The sequence below is a fragment of the Gigantopelta aegis genome, chromosome 6 (genome assembly GCF_016097555.1).
Source record: "Gigantopelta aegis isolate Gae_Host chromosome 6, Gae_host_genome, whole genome shotgun sequence".
Taxonomy (NCBI): Eukaryota; Metazoa; Mollusca; class Gastropoda; order Neomphalida; family Peltospiridae; genus Gigantopelta; species Gigantopelta aegis.
Window position 1 is genome coordinate 1,135,969 of NC_054704.1, and position 21,298 is coordinate 1,157,266.

General features: G+C 39.9%; 1 protein-coding gene across 1 annotated transcript in view; it reads left to right on the plus strand.

Annotated features, from left to right (window-relative positions):
- The window catches only part of LOC121374861 (regulator of chromosome condensation-like), a 76,569-nt gene that overhangs the window by 49,244 nt on the left and 6,027 nt on the right, over nt 1-21,298 (plus strand). The window contains exons 5-10 of the mRNA XM_041501968.1: nt 419-566; nt 4,225-4,296; nt 11,298-11,456; nt 19,633-19,749; nt 20,201-20,359; nt 20,837-20,945. Coding sequence (XP_041357902.1) covers nt 419-566; nt 4,225-4,296; nt 11,298-11,456; nt 19,633-19,749; nt 20,201-20,359; nt 20,837-20,945 — 764 coding nt within the window. The remainder of the gene's footprint in view (nt 1-418; nt 567-4,224; nt 4,297-11,297; nt 11,457-19,632; nt 19,750-20,200; nt 20,360-20,836; nt 20,946-21,298) is intronic.

Here is a 21,298-nt window from a genome sequence, read left to right on the forward strand (position 1 = left end):
TGTTTACAGGATGTTGATGATGTATAGGATTGTTGTATTTTTCTGTTCATGTTTACAGGATGTTGATGGTGTATAGGATTGTTGTATTTTTCTGTTCATGTTTACAGGATGTTGATGGTGTATTCTGTTCATGTTTACAGGATGTTGATGGTGTATAGGATTGTTGTATTTTTCTGTTCATGTTTACAGGATGTTGATGGTGTATAGGATTGTTGTACTTTTCTGTTCATGTTTACAGGATGTTGATGGTGTATTCTGTTCATGTTTACAGGATGTTGATGGTGTATAGGATTGTTGTATTTTTCTGTTCATGTTTACAGGATGTTGATGATGTATAAGATTGTTGTATTTTTCTGTTCATGTTTACAGGATGTTGATGGTGTACAGGATTATTGTATTTTTCTGTTCATCTTTACAGGATGCCAACGGCTCTATAGGCTTGTCAAGTGAAGGAGGAATCCGGAAGAGTCCAGTTTTAATATTGGCTGATGTAGTGGTTGTGAAAATTGTGTCTGGAAGTGACCATCTTGTTTGTCTATCCAGCCAAGGAGAGCTGTACAGCATGGGTCTGTAGCATTTTTGTCTTCTTATCCTTTTGTTGGTCACAGTCTGGAAATTGCAGGCATCGAAATGAGCATAGAGCCTGGTAACAATGTGCAGGTTACCGTGAATTATTGGTTACCCATAGGCTATCATTAGTCAAGCATAGGATACGATACATTCATAAAGTTTTCAATTGCCATTATTAATTTGATAGACATGCACATATGTATACTTTGTTATTACATCATACATCTATTCTTGTTGAGGGGCGTGACATAGCCCAGTGGTAAAGCGTTTGCTCGATGTGCGGTCGGTCTGGGATCGATCCTCATTGGTGGACCTATTGGGCTATTTCTCATTCCTTCCAGTGCACCACAACTGGTATATCAAATGCCGTGGTATGTACTACCCTGTCTGTGGGATGGTGCATATAAAAGATCCCTTGCTGCTAATCGAAAAGAGTAGCCCATGAAGTGGCGACAGCGGGTTTCCTCTCTCAATATCTGTGTGGTCCATTACCATATGTCCGACACCATATAACCATAAATAAAATGTGTCGAGTGTGTCGTTAAATATAACATTTCCTTCCTGCCTAGTCTTGTTGTATTTGTTTATATAAACGGCACACAATTGATCCAAATATGATGTTGTTTTTGTTCACGACTTTCTTGACATGTGGTAACCTCCTGGTAAATGTAACTTGAACGACTGTTCTCAACTTATTTCAATGCCTGGGATTGTCCAGCATTTTCATTTCTCACTAATATGTGTCCAACATGCTCATTGTTTACGATGGGTAGATATGTCCCCAGCGTACTCATTGTTTACGATGGGAAGATATGTCCCCAGCGTGTTCATTGTTTACGATGGGTAGATATGTCCCCAGCGTGTTCATTGTTTACGATGGGTAGATATGCCCCCAGCGTGTTCATTGTTTACGATGGGTAGATATGTCCCCAGCATGCTCATTGTTTACGATGGGTAGATATGTCCCCAACGTGTTCATTGTTTACAATGGGTAGATATGTTCCCAGTGTGTTGATTGTTTACGATGGGAAGATATGTCCCCAGCATGTTTATAGTTTACTGTGATTAAATATGTCCCCAGCATATTCATTATTTAGATATGTCCCTAACATGTTCATTGTTCACTATCATTGTACAAGTCCCCAGAATGTTCATTGTTCACTATGGTTGTACAAGTCCCCAGCATGTTCATTGTTTACAATGATTAAATATGTCCCCAGCATGTTCAGTGTTCACTATGATTAAATGTCCCCAGCATGTTCAGTGTTCACTATGATTAAATGTCCCCAGTATGTTCAGTGTTCACTATGATTAAAAAACAAGCAGCCCGACCAGGCTGTTTATTGTTGTTTGTTAATTTAAGTTCTGGGCCGATTTGATTGAAATTTGGTAGTTGGTTAGGTGATAGTATGTGTATGTATGTGGGTTGGGGCGGGGGCTCATGTGTGTGTCTATTATTGCTGTAATTAAATAACATATAAATATGTTTGAGTAATATACAGCTATTATAGCTTGGGAATATTTTATTACCGCTTGCGGTTATATTTATTATTATTTATTATTATTATTATTATTATTATTATATTTATTATTATTATTATTATTATTATTATAATATTTATTATTATTATTATTATTAGTCTTAGTCTCCTACCGGTCCCACCGTGGGGATTTTTTGTTTTGTCTACATCTTTCCAGTAGTCCCACAAATAGTTTTCCCGACTTTTTCACAATGCCTCAAGATATTGAGGATACCTATATAATGTACTGTTACAAATAAATCTTGACTTTAATGGCAATAACCCATTTTCACAGAGTTATGGCCCTTGAGCTTAAGACATAAAAAAAACCTGTTTGTGCCCGGAAGGGAACATGCATTGCCCATGAGCTTAGAAGATAAGAAAACTGTTTGTACCTGGTTGTTGTCTTTGAACCTCGGTAAAATACATCTACACAGAGTGACAACTGAATCTACAACCACTTGATGTTACTACGGTCTCACTACACAGTGACAACTGAATCTACAACCACTTGATGTTACTAAGGTCTCACTACACAGAGTGACAACTCTGAATCTACAACCATGTAATATTACTAAGATCTCACTACACAGAGTGACAACTGAATCTACAACCACTTGATATTACTAAGGTCTCACTACACAGAGTGACAACTGAATCTACAACCACGTGATGTTACTAAGGTCTCACTACACAGTGACAACTCTGAATCTACAAACCACGTGATATTACTAAGGTCTCACTACACAGTGACAACTGAATCTACAACCACTTGATGTTACTAAGGTCTCACTACACAGTGACAACTCTGAATCTACAACCACTTGATATTACTAAGGTCTCACTACACAGTGACAACTGAATCTACAACCACTTGATGTTACTAAGGTCTCACTACACAGAGTGACAACTGAATCTACAACCACTTAATGTTACTAAGGTCTCACTACACAGTGACAACTCTGAATCTACAACCACTTGATGTTACTAAGGTCTCACTACACAGAGTGACAACTGAATCTACAACCACTTGATGTTACTAAGGTCTCACTACACAGAGTGACAACTCTGAATCTACAACCACTTGATATTACTAAGATCTCACTACACAGTGACAACTGAATCTACAACCACTTGATATTACTAAGATCTCACTACACAGTGACAACTGAATCTACAACCACTTGATGTTACTAAGGTCTCACTACACAGTGACAACTGAATCTACAACCACTTGATGTTACTAAGGTCTCACTACACAGTGACAACTGAATCTACAACCACTTGATGTTACTAAGGTCTTCGTGATGTATATGCAAACTATGGAATGTGTTTCAGTGTGTTGGTAAACAGACCTGAACGTTCTTTACTAGGATGTCTGTGATCAAAACGTATGTTTGGTCTAATAGTTGATATTAACATTAATATTTCAGGTTTCCCTACTTTTTTTTGAAGAATATATAGATATATAAAAAAACAAGCAGCCCGACCAGGCTGTTTATTGTTGTTTGTTAATTTAAGTTCTGGGCCGATTTGATTGAAATTTGGTAGTTGGTTAGGTGATAGTATGTGTGTGTATGTGGGTTGGGGCGGGGGCTCATGTGTGTGTCTATTATTGCTGTAATTAAATAACATATAAATATACTGAACTACCTGTTGTAATGTTTGCCCAATTAATTCACTATTATCATATAACCATTCCCCACAACCGTTCCACACAGCTAATATACTTTACAATTATATCATATATATATTCTTATTAGAGTTCCCCTACTTTTTTTGAAGATATTAATAAATATATATATATATATATATATACACACACACACACACACACACACATACACACATATACACATTCAAAGTATGAAAGCAGTTATATTATAAACAGGTTGGGTCCATGTTCTTTGTATGTTTGAAGCAATTGATGTTTCAGTCACTTTTAATTGAGGGAGAAGAAAACCAAAAGTGTTGCAGTTTTCTTCTTTTTTCCCCGTACAACTGGAACCAATTTGATTCCACAGTTCATCACACGTTCAGTAGGAAATGTTTTTTCTTGCAGGGTGTGATGTTCAATAAGAAATGTTTTTTCTTGCAGGGTGTGACGTTCAATAAGAATTTTTTTTTCTTACAGGGTGTGCTGAGCAAGGACAACTAGGACGTGTAGCGCAATGCTTCTCAACCCGGGGCGGCAGGAAGGGATTAGGTACGTATGATACCACTAGGGTGATAGGAAGGGATTAGGTACACTAGAGTGGCAGGAAGGGATTAGGTACACTAGGGTGGCAGGAAGGGATTAGGTACACTAGAGTGGCAGGAAGGGATTAGGTACACTAGGGTGGCAGGAAGGGATTAGGTACGTATGATACCACTAGGGTGATAGGAAGGGATTAGGTACACTAGGGTGGCAGGAAGGGATTAGGTACGTATGATACCACTAGGGTGGCAGGAAGGGATTAGGTACGTATAATACTGCTAGGGTGGCAGGAAGGGATTAGGTACGTATGATACCACTAGGGTGGCAGGAAGGGATTAGGTACGTATGATACCACTAGGGTGATAGGAAGGGATTAGGTACACTAGGGTGATAGGAAGGGATTAGGTACATATGATACTGCTAGGGCGGTAGAAAAGGATTAGGTACGTATGATACTGCTAGGGTGGCAGGAAGGGATTAGGTACACTAGGGAGGCAGGAAAGGATTAGGTACACTAGGGTGGTAGAAAGGGATTAGGTACGTATGATACTGCTAGGGCGGCAGGAAGGGATTAGGTACACTAGGGCGGCAGAAAGGGATTAGGTACGTATGATACTGCTAGGGTGGCAGGAAGGGATTAGGTACGTAAGATACTGCTAGGGTGATAGAAAGGAATTAGGGTGGCAGGAAGGGATTAGATACATATGATACCACTAGGGTGGCAGGAAGGGATTACATATGTATGATACTGTTGGGGTGTCAGGAAGGGATTAGGTACGTATGATACTGCTAGGGTGTCAGGAAGGGATTAGGTATGTATGATACTGCTAGGGCGGCAGGAATGGATTAGGTACATTTACTGCTAGGGTGGCAGAAAGGGATTAGGTACACTAGGGTGGCAGGAAGGGATTAGGTACACTAGGATGGCAGGAAGGGAATAGGTACGTATGATACTGCTAGGGCGGCAGGAAGGGATTAGGTACACTAGGGTGGCAGGAAGAGATTAGGTACACTAGGATGGCAGGACGGGATTAGGTACGTATGATACCACTAGGGTGGCAGGAATGGATTAGGTACATTTACTGCTAGGGTGGCAGAAAGGGATTAGGTATGTATGATAACACTAGGGTGGCAGGAAGGGATTAGGTATGTATGATAACACTAGGGTGGCAGGAAGGGATTAGGTACATTTACTGCTAGGGCAGCAGGAAGGGATTAGGTATGTATGATAACACTAGGGTGGCAGGAAGGGATTAGGTACATTTACTGCTAGGGCAGCAGGAAGGGATTAGGTATGTATGATAACACTAGGGTGGCGGGAAGGGATTAGGTACATTTACTGCTAGGGCAGCAGGAAGGGATTAGGTATGTAAGATAACACTAGGGTGGCAGGAAGGGATTAGGTACATTTACTTCTAGGGCAGCAGGAAGGGATTAGGTATGTATGATAACACTAGGGTGGCAGGAAGGGATTAGGTACGTATGATAACACTAGGGTGGCGATAGGAAGGAATTAGGTACACTAGGGTGGCAGGAAGGGATTAGGTACACTAGGGTGGCAGGAAGGGATTAGGTACATTTACTGCTAGGGCGGTAGAAAAGGATTAGGTACGTATGATACCACTAGGGCGATAGGAAGGAATTGGGTACACTAGGGTGGCAGGAAGGGATTAGGTACGTATGATACGGCTAGGGCGGCAGGAAGGGATTAGGTATGTATGATACCGCTGCGGCGGTAGGAAGGGATTTGGTACGTATGATACCGCTACGGCGGCAGGAAGGGATTTGGTACGTATGATACCGCTACGGCGGTGGGAAGGGATTTGGTACCTTTGATACTGCTAGGGTGGCAGGAAGGGATTGGGTACGTATGATACCGCTACGGCGGTAGGAAGGGATTTGGTACGTATGATACTGCTAGGGCGGCAGGAAGGGATTGGGTACGTATGATACCGCTACGGCGGTAGGAAGGGATTTGGTACATATACTGCTAGGGTGGTAGGAAGGGATTATGTATGTATCGTACTGCTAGGACGGTTGGTAGGGATTAGGTTTCTTTCTCAGGCCTCCAGGGTGGTAGGAAAGGATTTGGTATGTATCATACCGCTAAGGTGGTAGAAAGGGATTAAGTACATATCACATACGCTAGTGTGACATGAAAAGATTAGGTATGTATCACATACCATTGGCATACTCGGGCATCAAAATAAGTCGAGAACGGTCGTTGAGGTTACCGGGAGGTTACCACATGTAAGAAAAGTCAAGAATGGTGTTTCGTTCTGGACAAACATTTCAACATAAAACATGTATATTACAATAATCATCTGGCACACATGTAAGGGCGTTAAAAGTAGTAGTAACAGGAATTAAATTCTAACTTTTATATAGTTGTGGTAACCTATAGGTTACCAGGCTATATTTTGTGGTTACCAGACACAATGCTTATTTCGATGACTGCATACTGTGATGGCATGCACTCATGTGTTCGCAAAGGTGATTATATCCTGCCCCACCGGTGGCATGTATCATGAGCACAACCCACAGCCATTAAGTCCATGTCAGGGTTAATAAGAATGAAGAAAAGATATTCAAGTGTTTATAAGACTTGTCACTTCTCTATAAAGATAACATATGCATATGTTTATCAGACTTGTCACTTCTCTATAAAGAAAACATTTCTATTGCTAAATATATTGTTTCTCGTGGGCTTCAAGACAGTGTAATATGGAATAAAACAAAACAAACAAACATCACATGAATTACAAGCTGACAAAGCAGCAAAAGTAAAGCTGTGATGGCCAGGTAAGGGGCCTGTACGATGTAGGAATGGTATTTGGAGTGGTGGTTGGGGGAGGGGAAATCTAATTGAGGGGGCAGTTTCTAATGGGGGGTGGAGGACACAAGTCAGATTTTTATATTATTTAAAAGTTAATAAATAAATAAATGCCAGGACCAAACAAATGTACGTTTTCGTCTTCAATGGGGGCACATGCCCAGTCTCCCTCCCATTCCTACAGGCGAGATTGTGTCAAGCACTCATAATTGTAGCCTACAATGTGTAATATGGCGAAGATCTAAATCAGTTTGGGGGTTTTCCTATTAATATTGATTCAGAAGTAAATTACACTGCATTATGTTAGCTGCCCTAGCTAGATGAATAAATAGACCAATACGTTGGGTTTACTACTACCCACTGATGTGTAGTCTGTAATTAAGAAATGGGATGTGGAACAGTTTACTTAACGGTAAAGCGTGGTTCTTTCTGCAAGTAATATATTGTGAATAGTATGATAATATTTAGAAGACAAGGCTGAATTAACATTAAGTAATGGAAATAGTTAATGCCTACACAACACATTACAAATAACGGAATCGTTTGATTGCCCTCGATCGTCTGGTTTTGGCCAAATTAGAAAATTGGGACCCACTAGCAAATTTTATGTTTGCTGGGGAACAAATTATGAGCAGTCAGTTTTTGAAAAATAATTGAATTGAAATTCTAGAGGAAATACGGTATTACATGAGGAAATAGATTGTAAGTCTCTACCATAAGACTGAAAGCCATCATAAGACCTTGATGGTAATGAACCCCATTAAAGTACTGTAGTGGTGCAGGTCTCCTAGAAATAGATTGTAAGTCTCTACCATAAGACTGAAAGCCATCATAAGACCTTGATGGTAATAAACCCCATTAAAGTACTGTAGTGGTGCAGGTCTCCTAGAAATAGATTGTAAGTCTCTACCATAAGACTGAAAGCCATCATAAGACCTTGATGGTAATAAACCCCATTAAAGTACTGTAGTGGTGCAGGTCTCCTAGAAATAGATTGTAAGTCTCTACCATAAGACTGAAAGCCATCATAAGACCTAGATGGTAATAAACCCCATTAAAGTACTGTAGTGGTGCAGGTCTCCTAGAAATAGATTGTAAGTCTCTACCATAAGACTGAAAGCCATCATAAGACCTAGATGGTAATAAACCCCATTAAAGTACTGTAGTGGTGCAGGTCTCCTAGAAATAGATTGTAAGTCTCTACCATAAGACTGAAAGCCATCATAAGACCTAGATGGTAATAAACCCCATTAAAGTACTGTAGTGGTGCAGGTCTCCTAGAAATAGATTGTAAGTCTCTACCATAAGACTGAAAGCCATCATAAGACCTAGATGGTAATAAACCCCATTAAAGTACTGTAGTGGTGCAGGTCTCCTAGAAATAGATTGTAAGTCTCTACCATAAGACTGAAAGCCATCATAAGACCTAGATGGTAATAAACCCCATTAAAGTACTGTAGTGGTGCAGGTCTCCTAGAAATAGATTGTAAGTCTCTACCATAAGACTGAAAGCCATCATAAGACCTTGATGGTAATAAACCCCATTAAAGTACTGTAGTGGTGCAGGTCTCCTAGAAATAGATTGTAAGTCTCTACCATAAGACTGAAAGCCATCATAAGATCTTGATGGTAATAAACCCCATTAAAGTACTGTAGTGGTGCAGGTCTCCTAGAAATAGATTGTAAGTCTCTACCATAAGACTGAAAGCCATCATAAGACCTAGATGGTAATAAACCCCATTAAAGTACTGTAGTGGTGCAGGTCTCCTAGAAATAGATTGTAAGTCTCTACCATAAGACTGAAAGCCATCATAAGACCTAGATGGTAATAAACCCCATTAAAGTACTGTAGTGGTGCAGGTCTCCTAGAAATAGATTGTAAGTCTCTACCATAAGACTGAAAGCCATCATAAGACCTTGATGGTAATAAACCCCATTAAAGTACTGTAGTGGTGCAGGTCTCCTAGAAATAGATTGTAAGTCTCTACCATAAGACTGAAAGCCATCATAAGACCTTGATGGTAATAAACCCCATTAAAGTACTGTAGTGGTGCAGGTCTCCTAGAAATAGATTGTAAGTCTCTACCATAAGACTGAAAGCCATCATAAGACCTTGATGGTAATAAACCCCATTAAAGTACTGTAGTGGTGCAGGTCTCCTAGAAATAGATTGTAAGTCTCTACCATAAGACTGAAAGCCATCATAAGACCTAGATGGTAATAAACCCCATTAAAGTACTGTAGTGGTGCAGGTCTCCTAGATACTAGTATAAGAAACTCATCGGCATAATTAACTGGTTTTCTACATCATAGAGTTTTTGTGTACTGCATATAAAAGGTTGACCGAAGTCTTGGTCTATGTTACTGTTGTGATAAGCTAGCCATCCATTCATATGTGATCCGTGTCCATATGTGCATGAATTGAACATCCATAAATACGTGTTCAACTATGTGAAAACGCCCTTTTTCTCCCTGTATTGTGTAAAAATGAAGAAAGAAAAAAATGTCCCACCGTCATGTCATTGAGGTCATGCTAAGCTTCAAAATAACACATCCATGTCAGTGAAAAATTGCTCACAGACGCAGAGTTGATCAATGGATGCTTGGCAACGTCTTTCCTGTGTAGCGATTTCTCACGGACACGGAGCGGATCAATGGATGCTTGGCAACGTCTTCCCTATGTAACGATTTCTCACGGACACGGAGCGGATCAGTGGATGCTTGGCAAAGTCTTCCCTATGTAACGATTTCTCACGGACACGGGGCGGATCAATGGATGCTTGGCAACGTCTTCCCTATGTAACGATTTCTCACGGACACGGAGCGGATCAATGGATGCCTTGCAACGTCTTCCCTATGTAACGATTTCTCACGGACACGGAGCAGATCAATGGATGCTTGGCAACATCTTCCCTATGTAGCGATTTCTCACGGACACGGAGCGGATCAATGGATGCTTGGCAACTTCTTCCCTGTGTAACGATTTCTCACGGACACGGAGCGGATCAGTGGATGCTTGGCAACGTCTTCCCTATGTAACGATTTCTGACAGACACTGAGCGGATCAGTGGATGCTTGACAACGTCTTCCCTATGTAGCGATTTCTCACGGACACGGAGCGGATCAATGGATGCTTGGCAACGTCTTCCCTGTGTAGCGATTTCTCACGGACACGGAGTGGATCAGTGGATGCTTGGCAACGTCTTCCCTATGTAACGATTTCTGACAGACACTGAGCGGATAAGTGGATGCTTGGCAACGTCTTCCTATGTAGCGATTTCTCACGGACACGGAGCGGATCAGTGGATGCTTGGCAACATCTTCCCTATGTAGCGATTTCTCACGGACACGGAGCGGATCAGTGGATGCTTGACAACGTCTTCCCTATGTAGCGATTTCTGACAGACGCGGAGCGGATCAGTGGATGCTTGGCAAAGTCTTCCCTGTGTAGCGATTTCTCACGGACACGGAGTGGATCAGTGGATGCTTGGCAACGTCTTCCCTATGTAATGATTTCTGACAGACACTGAGCGGATCAGTGGATGCTTGACAATGTCTTCCCTATGTAGCGATTTCTCACGGACACGGAGCGGATCAATGGATGCTTGGCAACTTCTTCCCTGTGTAGCGATTTCTCACGGACAAGGAGTGGATCAGTGGATGCTTGGCAACGTCTTCCCTATGTAACGATTTCTGACAGACACTGAGCGGATCAGTGGATGCTTGGCAATGTCTTCCCTATGTAGCGATTTCTCACGGACACGGAGCAGATCAATGGATCTTTGGCAACGTCTTCCCAATGTAGCAATTTTTCACGGATGTGGACATGGATCACTTATGAATGGATGGCTAGCTATAGGCTTTTTATTTCTTATATGTTAAAATGTACAATTTTGAGATATCTTTAACCCGATAATATTTATTTGATGATGTTTGACTTGCGAAATGAATTTTGCCTTAATTATACCCTAGCATGACCCTTGCTGATCTTTTTTATAAGCTTTGTTTCGGTTCCCAGTGGGCCGACTTTATGAAATGTTTTAGTTACCAAATGAAAACAAAATGATTGTATATGCAACCAAATCGGTGGCAATGTAGAGGGCTGATAACATGTGTTTATGCTCTATAATTATACAATATGCACATTTTTATAATTTTATGTTTTGATGTGTTTCAGATTTCATCTTGAATCCAGGTTTGGTCAGGTGCAAGAAACACAAGTCAAGGAAGATGGTTTGCTTCTCTGATGTGTGGACGGCACAGTATGCAACATACGCACAGGAGAAAGATTCGGGCGAGATCTACGCCTGGGGACTCAATAACTATTATCAGTTGGGTATGCAGGCTTTTAGTTCTCAAATTTTATTTGACATCCATGGCTTTGACTTGTTTTAGCAAAATTAGGAAATTTTCAGTTTCATTCCAAAAACATCTCATTAAGCTAATTAAAATTTAAAAGAGTAATACTACACATATACTTGTATTTATTCAAATTAATATATCTACTGTGAATCAGGAATACATGTAATACATGTATATATCTACTGTCAGTTGGGTATGTTACATGTATATATATCTACTGTCAGTTGGGTATGTTACATGTATATATCTACTGTCAGTTGGGTATGTTACATGTATATATCTACTGTCAGTTGGGTATGTTACATGTATATATATATATATACTGTCAGTTGGGTATGTTACATATATATATCTACTGTCAGTTGGGTATGTTACATATATAACTACTGTCAGTTGGGTATGTTACATATATAACTACTGTCAGTTGGGTATGTTACATGTATATATAACTACTGTCAGTTGGGTATGTTACATATATAACTACTGTCAGTTGGGTATGTTACATGTATGTATATCTACTGTCAGTTCGGTATGTTACATATATATCTACTGTCAGTTGGGTATGTTACATGTGTATATCTACTGTCAGTTGGGTATGTTACATATATATCTACTGTCAGTTGGGTATGTTGCATGTATATCTACTGTCAGTTGGGTATGTTATATATATATATATATATATATATCTACTGTCAGTTGGGTATGTTACATGTATATCTACTGTCAGCTGGGAATGTTACATATATATATCTACTGTCAGTTGGGTATGTTACATATATACTCTTCAAAAAAAGAAACGCAAAAGGGTACAAATGGGTTATAATTCCGATTTTATGTTTCCTACCGGTTCATGCTTTGTGAATATAAGGTCATTGCATGTCCCAAACACATTCCCACGGTTACATTCGATAAAACGCAGCTACTGTACAATAAAGTTCCAAAATGTGAATATTCGCAAAAACGCAGCCACTTGCAAACCATGTCACCACTGCACGTGCGTTGTCTGCACGTGCAACATGAACACCGACAGTATAAAAGTGCAGGGTGTTCGCTTGCCTGGCCTCTGTATCTGGCCGACAGTTGACAATCCAGGACATGCCACGTCTCAGTGAACCGCAGAGAAACAATGCCATCGGCCGACTAGACGCAGGCGAATCCAGAACGGCCGTTGCCAGGGCATTCCATGTGTCCCCAAGCACCATCTCCAGACTGTGGGACCGTTACCAGCAACATGGATCAACACGTGACCTCCCTAGATCCGGTCGACCACGGGTCACTACCCCCGGGCAGGACCGCTACATCCGGGTACGCCACCTTCGGGAACGATTGACTACTGCCACCTCCACAGCCGCAGCAATACCAGGTTTGCGCAGGATATCCGACCAGACCGTACGGAACCGCCTACGTGAGGTAGGAATTCGTGCCAGACGTCCAGTTCGAGGTGTCATCTTAACACCACAACACCGTCGACTCCGACTGCAGTGGTGCCAGATTCATCGACAATGGCCTCAACTGCGATGGAGACAGGTGTGGTTCAGTGACGAGTCCCGATTTCTGCTCCGACGTCATGATGGAAGATGTCGCGTGTATAGGCGTCGTGGTGAACGTTATGCGGCAAACTGCGTGCAGGAAGTGGACAGATTCGGCGGGGGTAGTGTCATGGTGTGGGCAGCCATCTCACACACTGGCAGAACTGACCTGGTCCACGTGCAGGGCAACCTGAATGCACAGGGCTACATTGACCAGATCCTCCGGCCACACATCGTTCCAGTTATGGCCAACGCCAACGCAGTGTTCCAACATGACAATGCCAGGCGTCACACAGCACGTCTCACAACGGCTTTCCTACAGAACAACAACATTAATGTCCTTCCTTGGCCATCGATATCACCGGATTTGAACCCAATTGAGCATCTATGGGCCGAGTTGGACCGACACCTCCGACAGCGACAACCACAGCCCCAGACCCTGCCCGAGCTGGCAGCAGCCTTGCAGGCCGAGTGGGCCACCATCCCCCGGGACGTCATCCGTACTCTGGTTGCTTCAATGGGCAGGCGGTGCCAGGCAGTTGTCAACACACACGGAGGCCACACCCGGTATTGACTCCAGATGACCTTGACCTTGGTGGTGTGTCCTATCACTTACTCACAATGGACTAGAGTGAATTGTGAACAATCCTGCAACATTTGGTAATTATCGGACTCACCATTCAATAATTAAATAAATTCTCCAAATGTTACGACAATGTGGTTTTGCGTTTCTTCTTTTGAAGAGTATATATATCTACTGTCAGTTGGATATGTTACATATATATATATATATATATATATATATATATATATATATATCTACTGTCAGTTGGGTGTGTTACATGTATATGTATCTACTGTCAGTTGGGTATGTTACATGTATAACTACTGTCAGTTGGGTATGTTACATGTATATATATCTACTGTCAGTTTGGTATGTTACATGTATATATATCTACTGTCAGTTGGGTATGTTACATGTATATATATCTACTGTCAGTTGGGTATGTTACATGTATATATATCTACTGTCAGTTGGGTATGTTGCATGTATATCTACTGTCAGTTGGGTATGTTATATATATATATATATATATATCTACTGTCAGTTGGGTATGTTACATGTATATCTACTGTCAGCTGGGAATGTTACATATATATCTACTGTCAGTTGGGTATGTTACATATATATATCAACTGTCAGTTGGATATGTTACACATATATATATATCTACTGTCAGTTGGGTATGTTACATGTATATATCTACTGTCAGTTGGGTATGTTACATGTATATATCTACTGTCAGCTGGGGATGTTACATATATATCTACTGTCAGTTGGGTATGTTACATATATATATATCTACTGTCAGTTTGATATGTTAGATATATATCTACTGTCAGCTGGGTATGTTACATATATATCTACTGTCAGTTGGGTATGTTACATATATATCTACTGTCAGTTGGGTATGTTACATGTATATCTACTGTCAGCTGGGGATGTTACATATATATCTACTGTCAGTTGGGTATGTTACATATATATATATCTACTGTCAGTTTGATATGTCAGTTGGGTATGTTACATGTATATATATCTACTGTCAGTTGGGTATGTTACATATATATATCTATTGTCAGTTGGGTATGTTACATGTATATATATCTACTGTCAGTTGGGTATGTTACAACTGACAGTTGGATATGTTACATATATATCTATTGTCAGTTGGGTATGTTACATTTATTACATACCCATTAAATCTTACTATATAAATACAGCCCTGAATACAAAAATTAAATACACTTTTCCATATTCAACTCAACTGCCGGAACTATGCCGTATTCAACGCTACTATTTATAGCACATGGTTACCGGGAATGCCCTTAGCGATATGTAAACAAAGTTGGTGCTTGGTTTGAATTGCCTATTAAAGCAGTTAACTGTTATGCATTTTTAAAATGCTATTTTGTGGAACATTTGAACTGAAAACAGATGAAAACGGTGACGAATATTTACAATTTAATGAGCGCGATACCAAAACTAGATGGGAACACTACTCACCAACGAGCTTTTAATCCACGAATAAGGTTGACAACAGTCAGTTTTTGGATCCTTGTTTTTGCTTCATACACAATAAATAAAACATATCCAATGGTAATTTTGTGATATGATATATCTGACAAAAGGTACTTTTTATTTCTTTCATCTTTTAAACCTTTAAACAGCGTTGTCTGCTTGTTATAGAAATTTGACAGGGGTCAAGGTTAGTGGACCAGTTTTTATTTTAATGTGGCGAAGCATTGTAATATAGCTAATTTTGAATTTGAATGACGTCAGTTTTCTTTTCAATACTGGTCCACTAGCGTGGGGGGGAAATGTACTTGTTTGAGGACAGGTAATATCTCTATAAAAGAGAAAACACTCCAAGTGTTCTCCAATTTCAATGATGTCACTTTGCATCTCCTTACAATAACCATAAACTGGGAACATGACGTTTCCTTTTTAAGGAAAAATTCCAATTGGTTTTGTTTTTTTAATATTTCTAATGCACCTGAATGTGTTTGAACAAAATCTTGTGATTAAAAAGCTGTGCCTTTCACAAAATATGGATTGATAGTGAAATTACAGTAAGATATGCTATATTTATTATGTACGAAGCCAAAACAAGGGTGCAAAAAGTGACTGTCGTTGACTTTAGCAACAATGACGTCATATGCACCATCTCCTCACGTAGAAAATTTGGATCAATTGACAACCGGATTATTCAATGGAGCGATGATTTATGGAGGCACATTTAATATAAACTTCAACTTTTCAGCAATGAATAATTCCATGAACATCAATAAAAGAAAACACACCGATGACGACACAGACATTGACAGAACAATTCTTGACATTTTTCTTCGTTGATAAAACTGGTGCGCTGAAGGTTTTGTGACATATTACGAGCAAATTAAATATTTCATTGTCCATGAATTTTAGCTAATACATTGTCTTTAAAAGGCATTTCAAACAATATCATTAAAATTACAGGTACTTTCACTCATTCTTTCTTATTTCTGTTTATTGTTTAAATAGAACTATATTCCTATGTGTAATAATTGGTAGTAACACAGCTGACCCAGTTGTGTAAATTGAGAAATCCCCGTCATTAGCTAGCAGTGTTACAATTTTTAAACTATTATTTGGGAACAAAATTCCAATTTAGGGTATGTAATAAATACAAAACTACATACATATGGTTTTCTGATTTCTGTGTTCCACTTGTGTATTTCCTGCTGGAAACCCCTCTGCCTGTGGCATCAGGGTTTCCTACAGGAAATACACTCATAGAATACAGAACTCAGAAAACCACATATATGTAGTTTTGTCTATGTATATATTTACTGTCAGTTGGATATGTTACATATATATCTACGGTCAGTTGGGTATGTTACATATATATCTACGGTCAGTTGGGTATGTTACATATATATCTACGGTCAGTTGGGTATGTTACATATATATCTACGGTCAGTTGGGTATGTTACATTTATATATACGGTCAGTTGGATATGTTACATATATATCAACTGTCAGTTGGGTATGTTACATGTATATATATCTACTATCAGTTGGGTATGTTACATGTATATATATCTACTGTCAGTTGGGTATGTTACATGTATATATATCTACTGTCAGTTGGGTATGTTACATGTATATATATCTACTGTCAGTTGGGTATGTTACATATATATCTACTGTCATTTGGGTATGTTACATATATTTATCTACAGTCTGTTGGGTATGTTACATATATAAATATTGTTAGTTGGGTATGTTACATGTATATATCTACTGTCAGCTGGGGATGTTACATATATATAGCTACTGTCATTTGGGTATGTTAGATATATATCTACGTCAGTTGGGTATGTTACATATATTTATCTACAGTCTGTTGGGTATGTTACATATATAAATATTGTTAGTTGGGTATGTTGCATGTATATATCTACTGTCAGCTGGGGATGTTACATATATATAGCTACTGTCATTTGGGTATGTTAGATATATATCTACGTCAGTTGGGTATGTTACATATATATCTACTGTCAGTTGGGGATGTTAGATATATATACTTAACCAAAAAAGTTCAGCAAGTTTTTGTAAATGACTTGCTTCCAAATAAATTAAAATAAAGTGATAAAACTTTGGGTAATGAAAAGAACACCATTTGTCATATCGCACACCGCTATGTGTACTGCACGTGCAAACGCGGTGCGCTCGTGCTGTCGCAGAAGAGCGTGCAATACGGATGTATTGAAATCACATTTTGATGCACTGAACCAACATTATCCAAAACCAAAAGGGTTATAATGGGTCGCCGTCCAGGCTTAACGGATAATCAACGTCATGAAACAATGGGACGGCTTAACGCCGGCCAAAGCGTACACGACGTCGCTCACTACTTCCGTGTTCATGACAGTACCATATCACGACTCCGACAACACGTACACCAAACTAGGCAAGTGCGAGATCGACCACGTTCTGGTAGACCACGATTAACTACTCCAAGGGAAGATAGGTATTTAGTGACGTCATCTCGACGTCACAGGTTCGAAAGTGCTCCTCGTTTAGCCCGTACTTTGCAGCAAACCACAGGCACTTTAATTCATGCTCAAACTGTCCGTACCCGTCTCCATGCTGCTGGATTACATGCACGTTGCCCTGTTGTTGCTGTTACCCTGACAGCGCGTCACATTCAGGAACGTCTGAGATGGGCCAGAATACACCAACACTGGCAACGCAGACAATGGGATCAGACATTATTCACAGACGAATCCAGGTTTTGTGTTCAGTTTGCAGATGGTAGGCGTCGTGTATGGAGGCGACGGGGAGAACGATATGATGCAGACAACGTCATTCAGCATGACCAATATGGCGGTGGCAGCGTCATAGTCTGGGCTGGCATTCATGGTGGAGGTAAAACAGATCTCGTTTTTATTCACGGAAACATGACTGCTCAACGTTACTGCGACGAGATCATTACACCAGTGGTCATTCAATTCCTGCAGCAGCATCCTGGCTTTCTGTTTCAACATGACAACGCTAGACCACATACCGCTAGGCTAACCACTCATCTTCTTGAGTGGAACCACATCCAAGTGTTGAACTGGCCACCAAAGTCCCCTGACTTGTCCCCAATTGAGCATGCATGGGACCTACTGGGCCGTAGGGTACGCGAAAACAATCCTCATATCCTTAATGTCCATGACCTACAAATTGCTCTCAACCAGGAATGGAACGCAATTACTGTTCCTGAGATTAATGGTCTCATTAGAAGCATGAGATGACGATGTACTGCTGCCATCAATGCCACTGGTGCACACACACATTATTGAGCCTCTCTCAACATTTTGGTAGATGTACTCCTCTGTTTCATCAGTTGACATTAAAGTGACGACGTTGACAACGTGTTACTGCTGGCTACATTCAGAAATGCTGTATCAATGAAATAATGTGTACAAATAAATTCAACATCCAATCAGGTTGTCTGTATTTCATATCTTGTACGTAATTGCTAAACTTATTTGGCACAGTATATATGTACTGTCAGTTGGGTATGTTACATATATATATCTACTGTCAGTTGGGTATGTTACATATATATCTACTATCAGTTGGGGATGTTAGATATATATGTACTGTCAGTTGGGTATGTTACATATATATATCTACTGTCAGTTGGGGATGTTAGATATATATGTACTGTCAGTTGGGTATGTTACATATATATATCTACTGTCAGTTGGGTATGTTACATATATAATTACTGTCAGTTGGATATGTTACATATATAACTACTGTGAGTTACATATTTACACTGGTAATGTTACTGATAAATGGAAAGACCATAATTATATTACCGTATACGCAAATATTTTCGCGGCTAAAATAATTCACGATCGGGCTTTCATTTTACTTTTTGCGAGGAATTATTTTCGCGACAGTGTCCCCCGATAATAAAATCAAAATTACCCATATTTCATTTGCCAAACACATTTCAATGATGATTTCACGCACACACTTGGACATGTTCACCATGCTGTCAACGAGACAATGTTGTATGTATGTCTGATAAAACTATTGTCATGTTATCGATAGAACACGCACGTACGATACAGAACATTGAAAAATGTAAATATCATAAGAAATACCTTTTCATTATTGGTGGTACCCACAAACTTCCATTCAAGGTTACAAAGAAAACGAACAAAACTGAGATTACGTAACAACAGACTTGCACCCAAATATATGTCATTTCAATCAAATCCACGTGACCAGGCAGGTTTACAGAATCACGTGACCTTGTGGACCTCTGACTGCTTGATTCTGATATGGGTTGGGCGTGTAGAGATAACACTATATATTATAAGGTAAATAATATTATACCAAATCTGAAATAAGTTCGTGCGTAATTAAATTCACGTGTAATTAAATTTGCGGTGCTATCAACGTGTTCGGGATTTTCGCGGTATATTTTATTCGCAAACATATTTGCGTATACGGTAAACTGTATCCGAGATAAATATGATTATTAACAACAGAATGGGTTTGGTGTCTTTCAGGATTCAAAGACATGGAAAACCGGTTCCATCCAGAACGAGTGGATGTTTTTAACTCTGGTCAGACCTGGCTTCAGATCTCTGGTGGACAGCACCACACGGTTTTACTCGACCAGAAAGGTTCGTTAGTCCTACATTAATATCTGGTTAGTCCTACATTAATATCTGGTTAGTCCTACATTAATATTTGGTGGACGGTTCTACTCGACCTGAAAGGTTTGTTAGTCCTAGATTAATATCTGGGGAATGGTTCTACTCGACCTGAAAAGTTGGTTAGTACTACATTAATATCTGGTGGATGGTTCTACTCGACCTGAAAGATTGGTTAGTCCTACATTAATATCTGGTGGATGGTTCTACTCGACCTGAAAGGTTGGTTAGTCCTACATTAATATCTGGTGGATGGTTCTACTCGACCTGAAGGTTGGTTAGTCCTATATTAATAAGGTTTGTTAGTTATATATTAATATCTGGGGGATGGTTCTACTCGACCTGAAAGGTTTGTTAGTCTCCAGGACATATATGAAGAGATTTAAAATGGTAGTTATTGTTCTTGTTGTTCTACCTTAAGGTAAAGTGTATTGCTTGGGTCGAGCGGACTATGGTCGACTGGGAATTGGCGAAGATGCAAGAGAGGCTGATGTTCCCACACTGGTGTCCAGTCTCGCTCACCAGCGGTGTGTGCAGGTCGGTGCGGGCGGCTGCGTGTCATTCGCTGTTGATTCACAAGGTACATCTGTCGCACATTTACAGGTCATTGGCATCATAAAGTAGTTTTCTATAATTAATCAGTATTGTGTTTGAGGATCTGTGTACAGCATTTACAGGTCATTGGCATCATAAAGTAGTTTTCTATAATTAATCAGTATTGTGTTTTAGGGTCTGTGTATTTCATAATTAATCAGTATAGTGTTTTAGGATCTGTGTATTTCATAATTAATCAGTATAGTGTTTTAGGATCTGTGTATTTTATAATTAATCAGTATCGTGGTGTAGCATGTGTATTTTATAATTAATTTTATAGTTTGGGGCATGGGCACCAGTAGACAGATGTGTAATTATAACTTGTTGTTTTAGGATCTGTCTATGCTTGGGGCATGGGCACCAGTAGACAGATGTGTAATTATAACTTGTTGTTTTAGGATCTGTCTATGCTTGGGGCATGGGCACCAGTAGACAGATGTGTAATTATAACTTGTTGTTTTAGGATCTGTCTATGCTTGGGGCATGGGCACCAGTAGACAGTTGGGGACAGGCGAAGAGGAGGACGATGTGTACGTGCCCAAACAAGTGGAAGGAAAACAGCTTTCAGACAGGTAACTCACAGCTTTCAGACAGGTAACTCACAGCTTTCAGACAGGTAACTCACAGCACTCAAAATCACAGCTCTCAGACAGGTAACTCACAGCTTTCAGACAGGTAACTAACAGCTTTCAGACAGGTAACTCAAAGCACTCAAAATCACAGCTCTCAGACAGGTAACTCAGCTTTCAGACAGGTAACTCACAGCTTTCAGACAGGTAACTCACAGTACTCAAAATCACAGCTCTCAGACAGGTAACTCACAGCTTTCAGACAGGTAACTCAAACTCAGCTTTCAGACAGGTAACTCACAGCACTCAAAATCACAGCTCTCAGACAGGTAACTCACAGCTTTCAGACAGGTAAC